At 46.1% G+C, this 20,000-nt stretch overlaps 1 protein-coding gene across 11 annotated transcripts in view; it reads left to right on the top strand.

The window, feature by feature from the left end:
- The window catches only part of LOC147029875 (inositol 1,4,5-triphosphate receptor associated 2-like), a 261,910-nt gene that overhangs the window by 111,761 nt on the left and 130,149 nt on the right, over nucleotides 1-20,000 (top strand). For 10 of the 11 annotated variants that reach the window (XM_085873334.1, XM_085873335.1, XM_085873336.1 and 7 more), the window contains 3 exons: nucleotides 15,283-15,317; nucleotides 16,745-16,847; nucleotides 17,671-17,829. In XM_085873334.1, coding sequence (XP_085729460.1) covers nucleotides 15,283-15,317; nucleotides 16,745-16,847; nucleotides 17,671-17,829 — 297 coding nt within the window. The remainder of the gene's footprint in view (nucleotides 1-15,282; nucleotides 15,318-16,744; nucleotides 16,848-17,670; nucleotides 17,830-20,000) is intronic. The other variant, XM_085873330.1, reaches the window with a different exon arrangement.

Below are 20,000 nucleotides of genomic sequence, written 5' to 3'. Positions count from 1 at the left end.
CCCGACATTCGTGGATCCTGTGTTTTCGTGGTTCATAAATTTTGACCTGCTTCTCCATTCATGGCTCTGTGCTTTGAGTATTTGCGGTTTTTGCAAGTGCAAAAACCATCTCCCACCAGCCGTGCGCACAACACTGTCGGAAAACAGTCTCCCACCAACTGCGCATAAAGCAGTTGTATGTGCGTACAAACCACAATCAATGGTCACATGACCCACCCCTCCATTTGCCCACAAACCCTCCACACCTACTTATGGTGCAGCATGTCCTGGGTCTCATTCTTTTTGTCATCCTGCTGCCTTGACCTGCAGTGATTTCCCCGTATTCGTGGACTTTTTGTGCACATTGTTCGATCATGGGTTCTATGCATATGAGTAGTGCAGGAGACGTGTCTTCTGTCAAGAGGCAGAAAAAAGTCTTGAGATTGAACTGGGAAGTGGAACTGCTTTTCCGAAAGGAGTGCTGTGTGTGAGGAATGGCCGAGTTCTCGAGGCGTGCTCGGAGTCGCTTCGAGGCGAGCGAACGAAGGAGGCACCGTGTTGGATCTGCCGGGAGAGGGGTGGAGACACTATTGCCTGAATGAGTGGACTGTGCGCTACATAAATAAAAAAAATAAGACATCTTGCACAAGTATCCCAGCGAGTGCAGTACCTCGCACCAAAGTGGTTACTCAGGTCAGGGCAGTTCACATCAAAGCAATGGAGAAGGCATTAAATGTATGGGTAGAGGACATTGCCAAGAAATACATGCCTTTAGTTACGTGGACCGCTGATTCGTGATAGGCAAAGTGCATGTACGATAATCTGGCTCTTTGTGGGTGGTGCTGCAAACACAAGTGATGCAGGTACGAGAGGCCTCAGTATCTTCCATGCTGGCAGGGGGATGGTTTGACTGCTTCAAGAAGCGGTACGGTCTCCACAATGCAAAGCTCACAGCCAAGCGTTCCTCAGCAGACCACGAGGCATCTGAAACGTTCTTTGCTCAACTCGTTCAGCTCATCGAGAAGGGGTTTGTACCGGAGTTGGTCTTCAATGCAGACAAGACGGGCCTGTTCAGGAAGAGAATTCCCACAAGAGCTTTCATCTCGAAGCCAGAAAGGACACCATCGGGATTCAAAGGCTGCTAAGGACCAGATATCTCTTCTCTGCACCAACGCCGAAGGGGACTGCATGATGAAGCTGATGATGCTGTATCGTTCCCTAAACCCGCGTGCTCTCAAGGGCAAAAACAAGCAAACTCTGCCTGTATTTTGGAGGGCCAACAGAAAGGCCTGGGCAACTGCTGCCATCTTTCTGGACTGGTTCCACAATTGTTTTGTCTCTCAAGTGGAGAAGTACCTGGCAGTAAAGAACCTCTCCTTCAAGTCCTCAGATTGCTGGTGGACATCGCTCCTGACGAGATGATGAAGGTGGCCCATCCCATTATCGAGGTAATCTTCCTGCCACCCAACACTACTTCCCTGATCAAACCACTCAACCAAGAGGTAATTTTGACGATCAAAACGTGTTGCACCTGCTGCACCCTCCATCGCATCTTGGATGCCACGGAGTCTGACTCAGAACTTACTATTGAGAAATGTTGGATTGACTTCAACATAGAGCACTGCATCATTGCCATTGAAGATTCACTGGACGAAGTTAAAGACTCCTCCATCAACACTTGCTGGCAAAACCTATGACCACACGCAGTCAAGAACTTCAGAGGTTTTCCCAACACCACAGAAAAGAGGTGGAAAATTGCCAGGTTGGAACAGGAGATGTGAGGGGAAGGCTTTGTCGATTATGGAGCCTGAGGAATTGGAGGAGCTCATCGGTTCACAAGGGGATGATCTGACTGAGGAGGAGTTGGAGGAAATCGTCAAGGTTTCTGAGGAGGATGATGGCAGTGAGGAGGGGGAGGAGGGCAGTGAGTTGGAGGAGGAGGGTAGTAAGTTGGAGGAGGAGGAGGGTAGTAAGTTGGAGGAGTAGGAGGAGGGTAGTGAGTTGGAGGAGTAGGAGGAGGGTAGTGAGTTTGAGGAGGTGGGGAGTGAGTTGGAGGAGGAGGAGGTGGGGAGTGAGTTGGAGGAGGAGGAGGATAATGAGTAGGAGGAGGAGGAGGAGGAGGGCAGTGAGTTTGAGGAAGAGGAGAGGGCAGTGAGTTTGAGGAAGAGGAAGAGGAGGAGGAGGAGGGCAAAAAATATATATATATATATATATATATATATATATATATATATATATATATATATATATATACACACAGTCATGCGCCGCTTAACGACGTTCCGGGCAACGACGGATCGCATATACGACTGATCTGCCAGCTCTGGAAAAAAAAAATGTAGCTGAAAAATTCCTATCGCCGAGTGATGGAGCCGATGTTGCGCTGCCAGTCGTATAAAAATAGTACATACAATTATGTACGCTGTACAGTACATAATACTTCATAATGATAATAAACGACAGTGTGGCCCTGTTATAATGCGATCGTTGAGGTCCATAAAATGTCATCGCGAAAAAAGCAGGGTCGTGCTAAATCGGGATTCAAGGAAATCGGCTTTCAAACTGAATCAATGTTTCCACGTTTACCTTCCAGCAAGTAAATTACCTTTGGATTGAAGAATTCCGCGAATAAATCGTTGTTACAGTCGAAATTAAAACACAAATTAATTTTTGGTGAAGCTTTTCATGTTGTTAAAACAATCACACTGTTCCGAAAATATATATCACAATTGACAGGAGCTCGTTTCTTCATTAATAAATTATAACATCGAAGCAACGATTACGTATTTATAAAATCCAAATGCTATTTATTCATCTTTCTATAATCGATGCGAGAGGAGATTGTAAGCTGCTGCGAACAACACCGATGGCAGTCATGAACAGCACAAAGGTAAAACGAACGTGTCTTCAGTCTCTCTTGGATGCGTGTTACAATTGCCGACAGTATTCAGTACAGTAACATGCTGCAGAGGTTTGTATCCGAGGAGCAATAGGCTATACCATATAGCTTAGGTGTCGAGGTTTGTGTAAGTACGATGTTCGAAAACGAAAACGGAAAAAAAAAGATGTTTGCACAACGACGACATCGCTTAACGATGCGTTTCTCAGAACGTAACCCCGTCGTTAAGTGGCGCATGACTGTATATACAGTATATGTAATATGTATATATGCTGTTCCTCGAGAAGGTCTACAGTCTACACCCTCCTTCAAAATTTTCACCTTTTGTTGCCTTATAACCTGGAATTAAATTGCATTAAATCAGACTTTTCCACCTTTCTTGACAAATCTTAACCCACAACTTCCAAGTGAAAAACAAATTCCACAAATGTGAGAGAATTAATGAAATATACAAAACTGGAATACCTTGGTTGGATAAGTGTCCACTTTGCTGTTCTCAGTGTCCAAGCCTATTGCCGTTTCAAATCCTTCTCAGAGTTCCTCCATAGCTGTAAAGACATTCACAAATAGTACAATAATGAGAATCCCAATGCTACACACCCCTTCAACTGCCGGACCGGTTTCATCGCTTGTTGGCAAATCGTCAGCAACAACGCAGACACACCACTGAGGCTCCCTCGCATGTACCACATGTAAATGAAAAACGGACAATACCCCTGGGCGCTCACCTGGTTTCGGCTGGATAAGATAAGCAGGGAACCACTGGAAGGCATGGATGACCCACTAAATATATAATGGAGAAGAAAGTAAATACCTATGGATTTTGTTTTCTTTAATGCTGTGAACAAACGTTGGTACATCATGGGTGATAAAGGTTGTGATCAAGTTTCATTGAAATTGTGTGTGGTTTTGCAGAAGAAAGCAAAGACATATTGTCATGTTCATGTCGATTAACACCAACCTGGACAGATAGCCGAACGTTTTTCACTTTACTTGGAAGCGAATCGTCGAGATCCTTGGAGATTATGGCGCACATGGGACGGAAGGTGGCAGAGCACATACCCAATGTTGAGCCTTTGCCATGTTGCATTGACTAGAATGGAAGCACATGGGTTTATTCTCGAACCCACAATCGAAAAACACAAGTAAATTTAACAAACGATGGTTTAATGAACATAAAATCAACGAGTTATCATGAAAATACAGCAAAGGGTGATAATGAAAAGTGAAGTAAAACGGACTCCTAATTTGTGGTTTCCAATCGGTCACAAAAACAGACAAGGGAAAGACAAAAATAAAAGAAATTCCTCCCTTTATGCCGGCACTCAGCTGTGTCCAGAAATGACCTTTTAGGAGCCTGGTGTCATCAAACCTTGAAGCCACTGCATGGGAAACGCACAGAAAATGGTGCAAAGTCACTCTCTGCGGTCATGTACAAGAGTTGATATTTGTGGACTATCTTTCTTCGTGAGGGCCAACAAACCACCGTACAGTTTCTTCTCACGATCGAGATTGCCACACCACTCCTCTCTCAGCACCAGACCCAATAACACCAAATGTCGCTGCCTTTCTCCTTGATCATACATCAAGGCAATTGTTGAGGTTCTGGGATAAGGCCAAAAGATGCGCTCCTTTTCTTCTCTCCTCCTCAAAGCGTCCATACTTCACAACCAAGCCAAACAGTCAGTGGCTGGCGTCTTGCTCCAGCACATGAGCAAATTCACATAAGTATGAACAACGAGAATCGCGCTGCTATTTTGCGTGCCGAGAGGGACCAGAGCCTCATACATTACTTTCAACCGCCCTCTTGTCTCTCGAGCACCTTATCCTTATTCTCAAAGCATACAAACTTCACGACAGCCAATCAGGTAATGGCGAGCTTCTTATTTTGTGAGTGAGCAAATTAGCACCAGCACGAGGAGTAGGAGTTAATTTGCACGTGAGCAAATTAGCACCAGCACGACAACGAGAATCGGGCAGCTTTCTTGTCGTTCTGAGAAGAGGAAGCAAGCGAATGCCCTTCCTCTTTCAACTAACATCTCCACTCTTGATCCTACCCCCTTTTACGTCACACCGACCAATCCTCAGCCTCGGAGGCGTGGCCTGCCGGTGGGAAGGTGGGGGCTTTGCCTGCTCAGAATCGTTCGGTTTTGTTGTTGTTTTGGAAGAACGTGGTTTCTTTTTATCGCCAGCTTTGTAATTGCAAAAATGGAGGAAAAGGTCACAGGGGGCAATCACATACTGGGAGAAACTAGCCTTAAACCTTACCTAGTTAACACAGCACCACCACATGTGGTGACATGTAACGATCTTAAGCTCCCAGTTTTCCCTACTTAATTATCCCCCGCCAATCAACGAAGTTCGCGGGGGATATAGAAATGGGTTCCGTCCGTCCGTCCGTCACATTTCGTTTCCGGAACTTAACTATAAATCCCCTCAAGATATATTTACGAAATTTGGTACACATATCAATCAAGTGGTGAACTGGTGCCTTTTGATATGAAGAGATTTCCCCCAAAAAATTTCTGTCACTTTCCATGGAAACAAGTTGGGTATTAAGAATTAATTGAGGTTAACCTTTGTTTCCAGCGTATAGTTGCAAAACTATCAACTATTTCTTTATGAAATTTGGTACACACATCAATAATAAATTGAACTGGTAGTTAGGGAATTTTAGCAAATTGTATTGACCATCTGTGAAAAATTTGCTTACCAAAATTTTTTTTCGCTAATGTATTCATTGAGGTGTCTTCAAACACCTATCAATTAGTGCAAACCCAAATTCTTGTGGAAAAATCTGGGGAGGCAATCAAAGTTCGGGTGCTCAGAGGGCCTGCGCGAAAAAAATCGGAAAATTAACTTTTGCCAATATTGACTTGTGGGATGTCTAACTAGGGGTTTTTTGGGGTTAGAATTGGTTCCAACTAGGGGTTGGAATTGATTCCAACCATTATTTTTGAGAAAAAAAAACACTCCTTGATCATATAAAATGTATTTTATTGACATTTTTAACAGAACTGTGCTCAATGGAAATGTTGCTTTGTCAGCTTTTACAACCTTATTCATCAAACTCCCCAGTATCTTCCTCACTCTTCTTGTCATCCAGCTGGTTTATGTTCAGCAAGTTACCATGACAGATGCCGCAAGCAGAAATACACTTGACTCCTTGCTTTTTACAGCAGCACCTGAGTGAGCTGCAGTCTGCCGCGCAGTTGCAGCTGGCAAACGTCAGGAGGTAGTCTGGTGCAATGGGGTCTGTAGAAGGGACTGGTGCATATCCTTGCTCAGTTAGTTGCCATCCATAGTCTCAGGCATCCAACGATGGACTTTGTCGCATCAGCCAGTCTCTAGTCTGGAGGTAAGCTCGGAGAGAGTGCTGTGCTGCAGCTCCTGTTGTCGGGAGTTTCTCAGGTTTTATGCTCCCAGTAGCAGCTCGCTTGCTGAAGATGTCGAATCTCAAGTCTTCCAAGTCTTTGGAGGATTTCCCATGGAACATGGGTATGAAAAGATCACAGCCTGCTTTAATGATATCACCTTTCTCAGCTCGGATGTCCATAAACACGTCCATTGCCCTCTCTGCTTCATCAGTCTTGCAGAGCTTGCTTAGCAAAGTTGGTTTGCTAAACCCAAAAATTGCAGACACTATCGCAGCCAGAGAAGCTGTGTAAGAAGATGAGATATATCCGGTATATCTCTGGGAGGGCCTCCCGGATCTTTCCGACATCTTAAAATGTTTCTTTGGCTGTCGTGAGGAAGATCGGATGGTCTGCAACATGATGAATCAGCAGAACCAGGACGTCTGTGTCCTCAACCCTCACCTCGACAGGGGACTCTCTTGCCTCATCTGGAGCTGCGCGGACAATGGAGGTGTTGGCATCATCAGAGCATTGCTGTACACTGATTCCATTCCTACTAAACGTCTCAGCAAGGAGCAGAACGAGCTGGGCTTTGTTCTTGTTATCGAGGAACTTTTCTCTTGCAATGATGATTTTGAGATCCAGACAAATCTGAATGTCACAGCATGCATTCTTTGTTCGTCTCAAGTGGTCATGGTCCTTGGTGGAGCTGCCATATCAGTCAAAGACCACCGTTATCCGGAGGCGATGGCTCCCCATGGACTTCACAAACCGGAGGTAGCTCTCGGCAACATCCTTCCAAGTAAGGTTAGCCTCCCACTTGACATTGTGCAGGAGCCACCCACTATCAACCACAAGGCTTGTGCAGGGGGGTTGTTTAACAGGTGCCACATATGCCTTCAGGGACTTTGCTAGGGCAGCCTTGTCTGGCTTTCGCAACTTTTGATTTTTGTCAAACGGAGACATCGGTTTTGGCGTCAACTCAAAGGGCAGAGCTTCTTTGGTCTTGACTTCACGCTCACTGATGACAATGAGGTGGTTGAATAGCTTCAGTGAGTCAATGACCAGCTTCTCGCCATTGACTTTGGGGCCAGATCTCAGGCTTGCAAGTGATTTGACCTTGTGTTTGGTTACCATTGCATCCACAACAGTTTTCCCATCCATCTTAGCCTGTATGGCTCTGCCAACTTGTTCTGCTTGATCAGCGTTGACTTGGTCTTTGGGAGTGCTGCTGAACCCAGTTGAGAAGGACACCAGTCTTCTCGTCCCGTGTGGCATCGAAAGGGTTGACTTCCTCCAACCACCCAACTATGGTGTTGACAGCATCGTTATCTCTCTTCACTTGGGCTCTTTTAACGTCGGTGTGGACAGGTACCCCACATTTGATCATGCTTCTTTCTATCTCTTGGTGAATGAATGAGAAGTGGTTCATCATACAGTGATGTGTTTTAACATTAATAGGTCCACTCTACGTTGAATATATTCAACTTCTGTTGAGTCCGGTACACAATAATTTTGAAGCTAAAAGCTCTTAGCTAACGTCAGCTAACACAGAGAATTTTACTGAGCATGAGCACAAGTATAACCAACAATATAGCAGTGGTTTCAAAAATGTTGTATGCTGGTTTCAGCACAATTTGAACAATCTGAATCAATTGAGCCAAATTACCGCAAAACACAGTCTGAGATATCTAAAAATGTATCACATCAATATTTTATGGCCAGGGATTCATTTTTCCTCAAATCTAATGGTTGGAATCGATTCAGCACCCCAAAAAACCCCTAGTTAGACATCCCACAAGTCAATATTGGCAAAAGTTGATTTTTCCGATTTTTTTTTTTTTCGCGCATGCCCTCTGAGCACCCGAACTTTGATTGGCTCCCCAGAATTTTCCACAAGGATTTGGGTTTGCACTAATTGATAGGTGTTAGTAAACACCAAGATGAATACGTTGGTGAAGAAATTTTTTGGTAAGCAATTTTTTCACAGATGGTCAATACAATTTGCTAAAATTCCCTAACTATGGTGCCTTTTGAACTCAGGATCCTAAGATCCCAAGCGAGGCACGCTAACCACGAAGCCAACACCAGGCTTTTATCTTACCTGATCAGACACAGCTGAGCGGAGCTGCCAAGTGTACAGCGGCTAATGTGTAGAGCCAATCGGTGGGGGAGAACTCCCTGGTTAACACGACGTGTGGACTATACTCAACCAATGGAGGAAAAGACGCTACAAACTGGGAACATTACAATAATATAGAATCGCAGAAAGGGCGAGGAAAGGTATGTGGAGCAACAAGCAAGAGTTTTATTTCAAGGAAGATACGTACACCAGGGAAAGCAAGAATTGGTTTGGTGTGGCAAAAGAAAATACAGTTGCATACAAAAAGTAAACATTGCATAGCTATACTGTTCTAATACTTCCACAATCTTATTTACGCTTACATTACAGGTACCATCAGAATCATTCCGAGAAACATTATATGGCAAGAAATATTGGAGAAAGTACGAGGTGATTATTGTGGTGTAGCCTGCGGGCATGCAGGGCGGGGCATGATGATGGGAGGAGGGGTCGGCGTGGTCATCGGGTCTGCAAGGGATATAAGGTGTGCGCGCCGCCTGAGGCGTTGTAGTAATGCTGGAGTCGCCCGCCTCGTGAGTGTGCTGAATACGCAATAAAGGAGAGCCGCGGGCAAAGTACGCCCGCGCTCGCGCTTGTGCAACACAGCTCGGCTCGACTGTTCCCCCGCTCGTGTCTGCCTGCTAAGCATCTTCTATTCAGTACATCACAGTTGGCTGACGAGGATCTTCGGATCGGCGTGTGCAGGGCGGCAATACCCCGTGCGGTTCCAGGCTACGGAGCCAAGGGTCTCGCCAGCACGAGCATCGCAGAAGGTCGGTGCACGGCGCACGAACGCGTGCCCGCCTTCGTCGGAATCGACTTCGGCCACGTCGAGTGGGCAACGGCCGCGCTCACTGTTCGTTTTATTGAGGCACGTCAGATCGGGGGAATGATTTCTGCAGAGCCACGGCTAAAGAACGAGGACACGCGGTTCGGCTCGAACGCGGCGTTGGACGTCGCACAAGCTCTGAAGAATGTCCGGGGTCTCGATGGTCGGGGCACAGCAGATGGTCCGGGGGTCAGCGCGATGGGCCAGGCATGCACGGCCACGCGCACGGTCTGCGGCGCGGGTCGTGGGCGAGCGTTGCAATGCAATCACTCGGGCGGCGGTCTGAGCACTCGAGGTCGTCTACGGTGTGTGGGGCGAGGGTCATCGCCCATGCTGCCCATGTTGAGCCTGGTTTCAGTTGGTCCTACGGTGACAGGACCGATGCCAGTGAATGTCGAGGTGATCGGGGCACTGATCGGGTGTCGAGTTGAGTCCATTCGTGCTGCCCGCGCATCGCGCGCGTACACCGGCGAAGCGGTTGCGCCGCTTGCAGCGCCCGACGTCTCGGTGCTTTACCGGGGGCAAAGCGCCCTACTCTCGGTGTTCGTGGTGCGAGGGGAGGGGCCCGTCCTTTTGGGTCGGGACTGGCCGGCGCACCTCGGGCTGGATCTCCAGTTCGTACCTCCAGGTGTGTCGATGCTCTCTTCGATGCTTTCATCGGGTACCGAGGGCGAGGTTCTGGCGGCGGGAGCCGCGTCGATGCAACGGGAGCGGCCGTTCGTTGCTGCCTGCAACGGCGGTGTGCGGTTCGGGAGCAGCAGGGGCCATGCCAGCTCTCGCGATGGGCTCTCGCGCGTCGGCGGCGTGCATGATGCGAGGTGCGGTGTTGTTCGAGCAGCTTCAACAGGTTGCGGTGAGCCCGTGGCGTTAAAGGAAGTCGCGAGTCACAACATCGAGTCGACAACCAAGAGACGGACTTGTGATGTGGGTTGTGGGTTGCTGTTCATTGCATATTTGTTTTTCATTGCTCGAGTGATGCGGTTTAACGTTGTTGAAATAAATGCCAGCAGTTCCCGTGTGAGAGTGGGTTTGGCGGAGATCAATCAATGGGATTTGTATTATGATCAATGTGATGTGGTGGCTTTGGGAGCGGTGGTGGCGAATAAAAAGGTTGGGTTGGCCTTCCGTTGTCCCGGGCCGCGGGTAGTTGCTTTGTCATGTGCTGGGATTTTATCAAAAGAACGCGCTGTACGGAAAAATGAGTTTGCAATGGTTCGAATGATGTTCGTAGTGATTTATAACGAGCCTATGATTGAAGTGTGGTTTAAATGGAATTGCTACCGTCTAGCTGCCGTGTGGGTCGCGGAGATCGACTCGGAGCCAAGACTGATGCGCTGGTCGGCGTTACCCCCACCTCTGGTTGCGAGCGCAGCTCTCTGTGTTCGCTCAAGGCCGTTTAGACGGGCGTTGGCGTCTCAACTGATTGTGGTGCGTGGGTTGTTTTGGAGCATTAAGTGCGTACAGCCAGCGGCGCTGTTCAGCGCCCCCAGCCAACGTCGATCGAGGCTGGCGCCACGGCTTCCAGACAGCGGGCTTCCGGCCTCGGAATGTTTATCTACGTCGGGTCTGCCTGGGGGGAGTGGGCCGGAGGCGTTTGATGGTGCCGGGGGAGGTTTGCTCGGGAGATCGCCACGGCCTCGCCGAGGGCCATGTCAGCATGAGCCGCCTGGGGGCGTTTCCGCTGTGTAGGGCTGCTGTGCTTTTCGCCTTGCTGCTTCATATCGGTAATGCGGCCAGAGTTTGGGAGGTGCTGTGTCTTCGGAATCTGGCCGTGGCAGCTCCATTAGCTCGCTTTCACGCATTATATGATGTGGTGTGCTGTTATACTTCGCTGTTTTCATTTTTCGTGCCTTGTCGACTATTATACCGTAGTCCTTCGTGCTGTTTATGCTTATTATGATGGTGATCATTTAATAATCATAGTTTTAGGAGGGAGGAGTGTGGTGTAGCCTGCGGGCATGCAGGGCGGCGCATGATGATGGGAGGAGGGGTCGGCGTGGTCATCGGGTCTGCAAGGAATATAAGGTGTGCGCGCCGCCTGAGGCGTTGTAGTAATGCTGGAGTCGCCCGGCTCGTGAGTGTGCTGAATACGCAATAAAGGAGAGCCGCGGGCAAAGTACGCCCGCGCTCGCGCTTGTGCAACACAGCTCGGCTCGACTGTTCCCCCGCTCGTGTCTGCCTGCTAAGCATCTTCTATTCAGTACATCACAATTATGACCTGTCGATTACCAGGTGGGGCTAATGAACCTGCGTGACCCAGTCACTGAGGAGAGGGAAGGAGGAAAACTGAGGGTGTCTAAGGTGTGTGGTCAGAGGAGGTGCAAGTGAGGGTGCTGCGATGTGCAAGATGAGAAAATGAGGGGCAGAGAGGAAACTGTAAAAGGTGTGTTTCGGTGAGGCCGCCCTGAAGGGGGCAACCGTTCTGAACTTGCTTATTTAATCGCAGAGCTCTTTTATGAATGTGCGTCCACAGCAGACGAAATAGAAAAGAAAGAAGATGGACATGAAAGAAGATGGCTTATTAACATGTGAGGAAGTCTGTAAGTGTTTCATGCTACTGGCTTGGCCCTATGACTCTGCTGAGTCTGGCATCCAGATCTCTCACTCACTCAGCATTCTGCTCCGTGAACTCTGTCCTGCCTCTGCTGTGACCCGTGCACTGTGTTCCAACTCTCGTCACCAAGCCAATATGAATCGCATGAACTACAAGCTCTGTTGAACCATGAGCTGAACCACTGTCTCACTCTGTGATTTTTATAATCCCTTGGCGAGGGGCGGAGTTTAAAAACAGAGCAAGCAGGTCGGTTGGCATTTTTCAGCACCCCCACTGTTGTATGCTGGGTCACCCCAGCACCGGTTCCTCCCACGCTCAGATACGGCAGCGAAGATGGCCCCATTGTGTTTTGGGCTTTCTCACATGCCAGATCCACACTTAACATGGCGCTGGGGTTTTTGTCTGCGCTTTCCGGATGCAAACTTGCGCTGGACACTAAATGGGGCTGTAATTGAGCGGAACACTCGGGCTATCCTGACGATGTTGAATGGCGTTTAGCACACACTTGTGCTCCGAGTTAGATGCCTGAACATCCAGAGTCCAAGTGTCTGTAATGGTATGTGGTGCTCATTGCTCCCTGTTACTTCCAAAATGCAGTGATGGGTGCCTGCAGTGGTTGTGGTTGAGGCGATGGTAGTTGTAGCGGTGAGTTGTAGTGTGGTTAGCTGTGGTTATGGTTGTGTGTTGTGATTGGGCCTACAATGGCAATTGTAAAGCGAGCTTGGTTAATGTTTCAAAGGTGTGGTGATTATAATCATTGTGTTGTGAGGTTTTTCAATTGTTGTGGTGTTGGTGAGAGTACATTGAAGATTAAGGTGATATTGTTACGAATCTGGAAACCATCGCACACAACAGCCAGAGTCCCCGTAGCTCAGTTATTTTGTTAATTATATGTGTATAGTTAGAATCCAGCCCCTGTGTCTAATGGGAATTAAGTGTACGTGCACGATGAAGTTATTTTATAGATAGGATTTTTACATCACCAACAACCTCGATAACAACACTGACGCCATTGCCCACGTGCATTCGACCACGTACGTGGGCGGAGATTTTCATCGCCTCAGCTCCGACTCCCCACCTTGTCCAATCACGCACAGAGGGCGACTTCCCACGACACCTCAGCCAATGGGAAAAGCGCGAGTGATGTACGCCGCATTCCTGCCAATGTGGAGGCACGTCGCCCGAAGAAGGAGGAATGCCTCTCGTGGGGGACGGGCCGCGAGAATGCTCGCCACGCCCCCCCCCCCCGGACGAATCGCCTGAGATGGCCCGGCCAATCGGGAGGTCGCTTGAAAACCCACCGTCCAATCGGGAGGCGAGCGGGCGGGAGAAAAGAAATCGCTCGGACCTGAAGGAAAAAGAAAGATGAGAGGACAGAGACTGGGGTGATAGTGGCGACGGCAGAGTGGTGGTCGACGAGGGTTCTGCGGGATTGCGGTCTAAGGTCCTTTGTGGTAGCTCACCGTGGTGGTGGTGACTGAACGGTGCGGCGGCCGAGCAGCCAGGGAAGAGGGCCGTAGACTCCGGGTCATGGGTTCGAGTCCCACCAGTGGGTTCGAAGTCGGTGTAACCGCACGAAGCGGGAAGGTCCAAGACAGGCTCTGACCTCCAGCTCACCTTCCCTCCGAGCTGGGGGTATCAATAAAGGCCGTGGCCATCATTTATTTTGGGGGTGTGTGTGTCTGTGTGTGGGCTCGTTTTCAAGCAGAATTGTGCAAGTGCTTTCTTTTGCTCATTGTACATTACATTTCTTATTCAGATAACTCTGCTCTTTGTGTGCTTCCCTTCCCCCCCATTGTAAATAAATCCCCTCGTGTTGAATGTCCCAGCTCGTCCTTGTCCTTTCTATCATTGGTTTGCCGCGCTGCGAACGGGAATTAGGAGGACTCATTGTTGCCGTCATCTTGCAATTGGCCGGCAGGGTTCTGGTACTCTCCGCTCGGGGTACGACTCCTATCCGGCTCGGTAACGGCCCGGATCGCGCAGATTCTGCCGAGGGTGAATTTCCCCGGCAGTTGGACGACGTGGGTATTTAGGTATATTGAAATTGGCAATTGACCCTATCCCACGTGGTCGACCTATTGGTGATCTTCAGTCCGATAAGGGACCCGTGACCTTTCGTATTTATCTGAAAGGTACAACCTAAATTCCGGGTGTTCGGTGGAGGCCGACTCAACTGTTCCCTCTAGCGGTAGTGCTCGCCACCGAGACCTGGCCCCACAACAATATGACTATTGAATGATGGCATGCAATTCAAGTGCGTATTGGCATGCATATGCTAATGACTGCGTGATATGCATGGCATGAAGGAGAGGTGCAAAGTTTGTAGAGACCGATCCCAACAGACTCAGCTGTAATTGCTGTCAAAGGTGTTTCCACCAATAACTCAGGGGAGTGAACACTTATCCAACCAATATATTCTAGTTTTGTATTTTCAATCAATTTTCTGAAATTTGTAGAATTTGTTTTTCACTTGGAAGTTGTGGGTTACGATGTGTAAATAAAGGTGGGAAAAGTCTGATTTAACGCAATTTATTTCCAGGCTGTAAGGCAACAGTTGTGAAAATTTTGAAAGGAGGTGTAGACTTTCCATAGGCACTGCAGTCCTGCTTCCTTCAGCCGCTCCTTATAGCTTTGTCTCGCTCGGACCATAATCAATCGAGTCGCTATATGCTGAACACACTGTCGTAACACACCTCTTCAGATCTGGTGACCAAAACGGTACAAATTGTTTGAGGAGAGGTCTCACTTAATTAACCTCTGCCATCGAAGATCGGAGGTTACTGTTTTCACCCCTTTCTGTTTGTTTGTTTGTGAACAGTATTACGGAAAAACTCCTCAACGGATTTCGACGAAACTTGGTGTGGGGGGTTAGGTATGGTCCAATGACCATGCCATTAGATTTTGGACTTTGTCCCCCCCCCCCCCAAAAAAAAATTGAGAGAAAATTTTTTTTTTTTTTTGCATTTCTACATGTTTTAAGTGATTTCCAACCCCCCAAAAAATGGTTAGAGAAAAATTTTTTTTTTTGCATTTCTACACGTTTTAAGTGATTTCCACCTCCCCCCAAAAAAATAGTTTGAGAAAAAAAAATTTTTGCAACTTTTTTTTCAACAAAATTTCGATTTCTTTATTTTGCATTTATACATGTTTTAAGTGACTTCCAACCCCCCCTCCCCCCCCCCCAAAAAAAAAAATGTTGGAGAAAAGAACTCTATAACTGTCAGCACTGTTGACATCATATTTAATGAATAAGATATAAGGTTCACTTGAGTGACCCAGCAGTATTGGCGGTGGAGGTTTTGCACTCTCCCGAGTGCTCCCCCTATAGTTTTGTAACTGGATTAATTTGCAGTGCTGTATTCAGGTAAGCATTTAAAAAAAAAATATGAAAACTGATGTCACACCTTATAACTAAGTTTATGAATGGGACTGCCAAAAGTAAAGAGTTACAGAATGAGCTTGGCAAAAAATTTCAAAAGGAAAAGAAATGTACTTTGACTAACTGACCTTGTTTAAATTATCTAATTCTGTTTTCTTTAGGCCAAATGAAGTGGAAGATGCGAAGGAACAAATTGGTGAGTGTTGCTTGTTCTTCAAGGCATTTTCTGCACAGCATGAATCAGCAGAACAGTCAACATGCCCCTGCCTTCACACCTGTGTGCTTTTTAGGTCATCTCTAACGAGATGAGTTAATAAAACCAGTCTCGATGTCCGTCTGTACGTACGTACGTATGTCCCCATTTTTTTCTTCTGATTTTCTTGATATTTGGTATGTGGGTAGATGTCTGAGGGATGCACGACGGTATGACCTTTGACCCGATTGAAGGTCAAGGTCAAGGTCACTCCAAAGTTGCAAAATAGTCCATTTTCAAAATCTATCTCCTCCGCCGTTTATGATCCGATCTTCGAAATTCCTTTGCATTTGATAATATGGAACAATATCTAAATTTGGTCGGACCGGTTTTTTGAAATTCGTCCTGGTCATTGAGTCACTTGTCTTCAAAGCTGGAAAAATCGTCGATGTGATACGGTCAAAAAAAATTCGCCCGATCTTGATGAAACTTGGTACGAAGGTAGGGGTCGATGAGTGATGCACGACGGTATGACTTTTGACATGATTGAAGGTCAAGGTAAAGGCCACTCCAAAGTTGCGAATTTATCCATTTTCAAAATCTATCTCCTCCGCCGTTTGTGATCCGATCTTCGAAATTTCTTCGGATTCTGATAATATGGAACAATATCTAAATTTGGTCATGCCAGTTTTTTTAAAATTCGTCCTGGTTATCGAGTCACGTGTCTTCAAAGTTGGAAAAATCATCGATGTGATACGGTCAAAAAAATTTCGCCCAATCTTGATGAAACTTGGTATGTAAGTAGGGCTCGATGAGTGATACACGACGGTATGACTTTAGACCTGATTGAAGGTCAATGTCAAGGTCACCGATGCTGTAAACTTGTGAAATCATCCATTGGCAAACTATCATCCACCATTTATGACTCAGAAATGCGGTTTGATTTCTGAGGTCCGGTTTCTATCCTTTTGAAGACATATTAATCATAAATGTTCCAAATCAACCATTTTCAAAATCTATCTCCGGATAACTCAGAAATGTAGTTTGATTTCTGAGGTTTTCTATCCTTTTTACTCCCGGGCTTTCGTCTGTACGTTGAACCAAAAGACAAGACGACATCGAAGCCATTCTAAGCCGATCAGAGATCCACATCTACAGAGCTTCAGAGATGACCGTCACCCCCAACCGGGGTTATTTTTTTACTATGAGGGAGAAATTTATTATTTTCCTTGGTCCTTGTTCCATGTCGATGGTTTATTTATTCAAATTGTATTTCTGTCAGTAGTTACCAAAGCACCATTTTCGTCCCATTTCTTTGTTAGCATGTGATCAAGACTTCTTGCAGAGAAAAGCATTGCTATGAAGCTCCTGCAGTCGTATTTCTGCTCAAAGAATAAGTTCAGAATAATGGTGATCGGCTGTTTTCACAGTTTCTTTGTCAATGCAAGGTGCAAGCAGTACTGCAACTGCCAACCTGAGCACAACAGTGGGAAGTTTAGAGGCGGCGGGAGGAGACATCTCCAATGTGGAGCCGTAAGTTTGCACCCCATGATAAATGGGAAATCTAGAGGTCCACCAATTGGTGGATTTCCACTCTTTTGCTTCAAAACTTGTCAATCCATTATTGATATTACAAATTTGACGGATCAAGTTTGATTCCCAATCTCCACCTGTTGATTCCTTTTTTGGGGATCGTTTCACATGTTTGAGTTTTAAAAGGTTATGAAACGTTTTAGTTTTTTTTGTCTTATTTTTAGCATATCCACACATTTAGAAATGTCATAATTTTCCTTTTTTTATTCATGCCTCACTCACATGTCTGGATTTAAAAAAAATGAAAATAATATTGTATTTGCTGCTAATATAAAAGAATGAGCATGGGTTTCATGTAGAAGGAAGACTGAGACTTATTTGGGAAGGGTCGTGTCAATTTACGTTGGCAGACAGACCGTATAACAATGGGTGGGATCAACAGAAAGATGATCAAAGCACAGAGTAACATATGTAGTGGGAAGCAAGGAAAAGCTGACATTTCAGGTGTTCATCCTTTGCTAGAGTAAGAGAGGTGGAGAATCCTTATGTGACTTTTTCAAGGCATCTCATGCCGTCAATACTATTTTGCTCTGATGAAGGGTTAATGGCAGAAATGTCGACTTCACCTTGCTTCCGACAGCAGTGGGCATACTTTGATCAAAATTCCATTGATTCTATCACTTACCGTCCAGTATACGTTTTTACATTGCTGTTTTTATTATTCTCTGCATAATTTGAGCTCTGGCGACTGCACATTCATGTTTTCATCATTGCACAAAGTAAACTTTCAAATGAGTTATTAAAGTCCCTCATGTAATGCCAGGGAAACTACAGAACTCATGAGCTATTTGGCAGTATTACAACACAACAACCGGCGGCAGTATGAGGAGATCGACAGCCTGCGGCGGGGGCTTGACGCTGCTGAAGACGGAGCGTCACACTTATCATTCGACAAAGAACAACTTCACACACAGCTCAAACTGTGCGTATGACTTTTGTTTGCAAACACATTGATTTGTTTGAGTCTTTGAGTCCCATTGAAATATATATATATATATATATATATATATATATATATATATATATATATATATATATATATATATATATATATATATATATATATATATATATATTCCCAGAAAGATATTTGCTGAGAACAAATAGAAATGTATAGTAGTATAATCCGTGTATGGGTAGTTAGCCACTCTATTTAATTAAGTAAAAAAAAACATTGCTTCTTGATTGTCTTGTTTAAATGTGCACTATATGGGGGATGGTGCATGGTAATAATTTGTTAGGGCTTAAGGTGAAGGGCTTGTACATACAACCTCTTATAATGTCCCTGGGTGAAGCGTTAAGGTGAAGCCTTGGAAAATATCCAAGAAAGAGAGAGGAGGGCCTTTGAAAGGGGCAGTGTTGTCCAGAGAGTGAGGGGAGGAGTTGCGCCGCCCCCAGAGGGGAGGAGTTGCGCCGCCCCCAGAGGGGAGGAGTTTTGAATGGTTTATGGGTTCTGCGGGACGTACGAGAGTTTGTTCGGCGTGAAGGAGAGTTGGGTTTGGCACAAAGTGTATGGAGTTTGCTTGCCTCAGGAGAAGTGTTCCGTGCTCGTCTCCTTGCTTTGTCGTCCTGCCTTTCTGCTTGTGTCCTGCATTTTCCCTGTTCCTGCCTTCACCCTGTCCTCTTCCGTCGTTTCTGTTTGCCTGTTCATCGTACTGCCCATGTGTTTCGTCACCTGCCTCATCTCCTGTTCGTCTCTCCTGCCCATGGACGTGCTCCCTTCTCGTCCACCAGCAGCTGAAGCCTCACCTTGTTCTCATCTCCCATCCGTCTGTGCTTGATTCCGGTGTGTATGACGCCATAGATTTTAATGCATCTTGTTGATAATTTTATCTGGATTTAGTTTGTGTTCCCCCTTCCTTCCACCACCACCCCCCCCCCTTTAACCTGCCAGCCCTACAGTCGTGATTACCATCCCCTGGTTATTTATTTGTTCAGGAATAAACCCCTTCTTAAAATCAGCTCAAGTTTTAGTGTGCTTTCTTCAAGTCCCGCACACACAAAGCTGCCATTAATTGAGGTGTCCAAGGCAGTAACAGCCAGTTTGGTCAATCCATCCAGCGTCGGTGTTAATCTACTTGAACATGACACTATGTATGTATTTATGTATGTATATATGTATGTATGTATGTATGTATGTATGTATGTATGTATATTTATATTTATATATATATATATATATATATATATATATATATATATATATATATATATATATGTGTATGTATACGTATGTGTATATATATTGTTACTGCCATGGGTACCGAGTGCATTAGGAGGGGGGTTAATCCCCGTTTGCCCTCGGAAGAGCCGGACCTGGACCACTGCTCACAATTAACTTCATGATACGGTGGGTTGCTTTAGATTTTAGAACCACGAACGCCAATCAGTTAACCATGAGTTCCAGTGTCCATCGTCTAATTTTGACGTTTAACTAGAGGTCACGTGGCTTCCTGAATGGGAAGCGTGCCCTCGGCAAAGTACCAATCTTATCTTGATTCGATCTTAATTAGGGCGGCCGAGTGTTTAACCGCTGGTGCGTGCCGCCTATGACAGGTCAATTAGTTTGGCAATTACCTCCCAGCCTATCTTGGTTCGGACAATGCTTGATCAAAAGAAGGAAAGGACAAGCACGGACAGGTTGGAACGTCAACAAAGGAATTTATTAATAATGAAAAAATAAATAAAAATAACTTTTTATTTCCTTGTGGTAAAAATTCGTAAATTCAAATCAATCAAAATAATCGCAAGCAAATAAAGAATGAATCGGGCATGGATAGAAAAAGATACAAAGAGCAGATGCTTATCACTTTGTCTTACTTAACAATTAAGCACGAGACGGGTACCCAGCAGATCATTCAAGGTAGAAGAGAAATCCAGTCTCGCTCACCAAATAGAAGTCGTCGTACATCAAATAAAATGTCCTGAAATGTGTGAGCGTGCCTTGTACGTTGCCAGCGCCCTCCTTGTTGTGCACCCACTCGCAAACAGGCTTGAACTCCAATCAACGTCACTCCCAAGAATCAGGTACGCCAAGAGCAGGTCTCGAGCAGAACCAGCATTAACAGTCCGAGCGTCACCCACCGTCAGTAG

The sequence above is a fragment of the Eptatretus burgeri genome, chromosome 3 (assembly GCF_056783735.1).
Source record: "Eptatretus burgeri isolate ZD-2024b chromosome 3, Ebu_testis_v1, whole genome shotgun sequence".
NCBI classification, from domain to species: Eukaryota; Metazoa; Chordata; class Myxini; order Myxiniformes; family Myxinidae; genus Eptatretus; species Eptatretus burgeri.
Note: the sequence above shows the minus strand (reverse complement) of the source record. Positions and strands in the feature narration are given on the sequence as shown.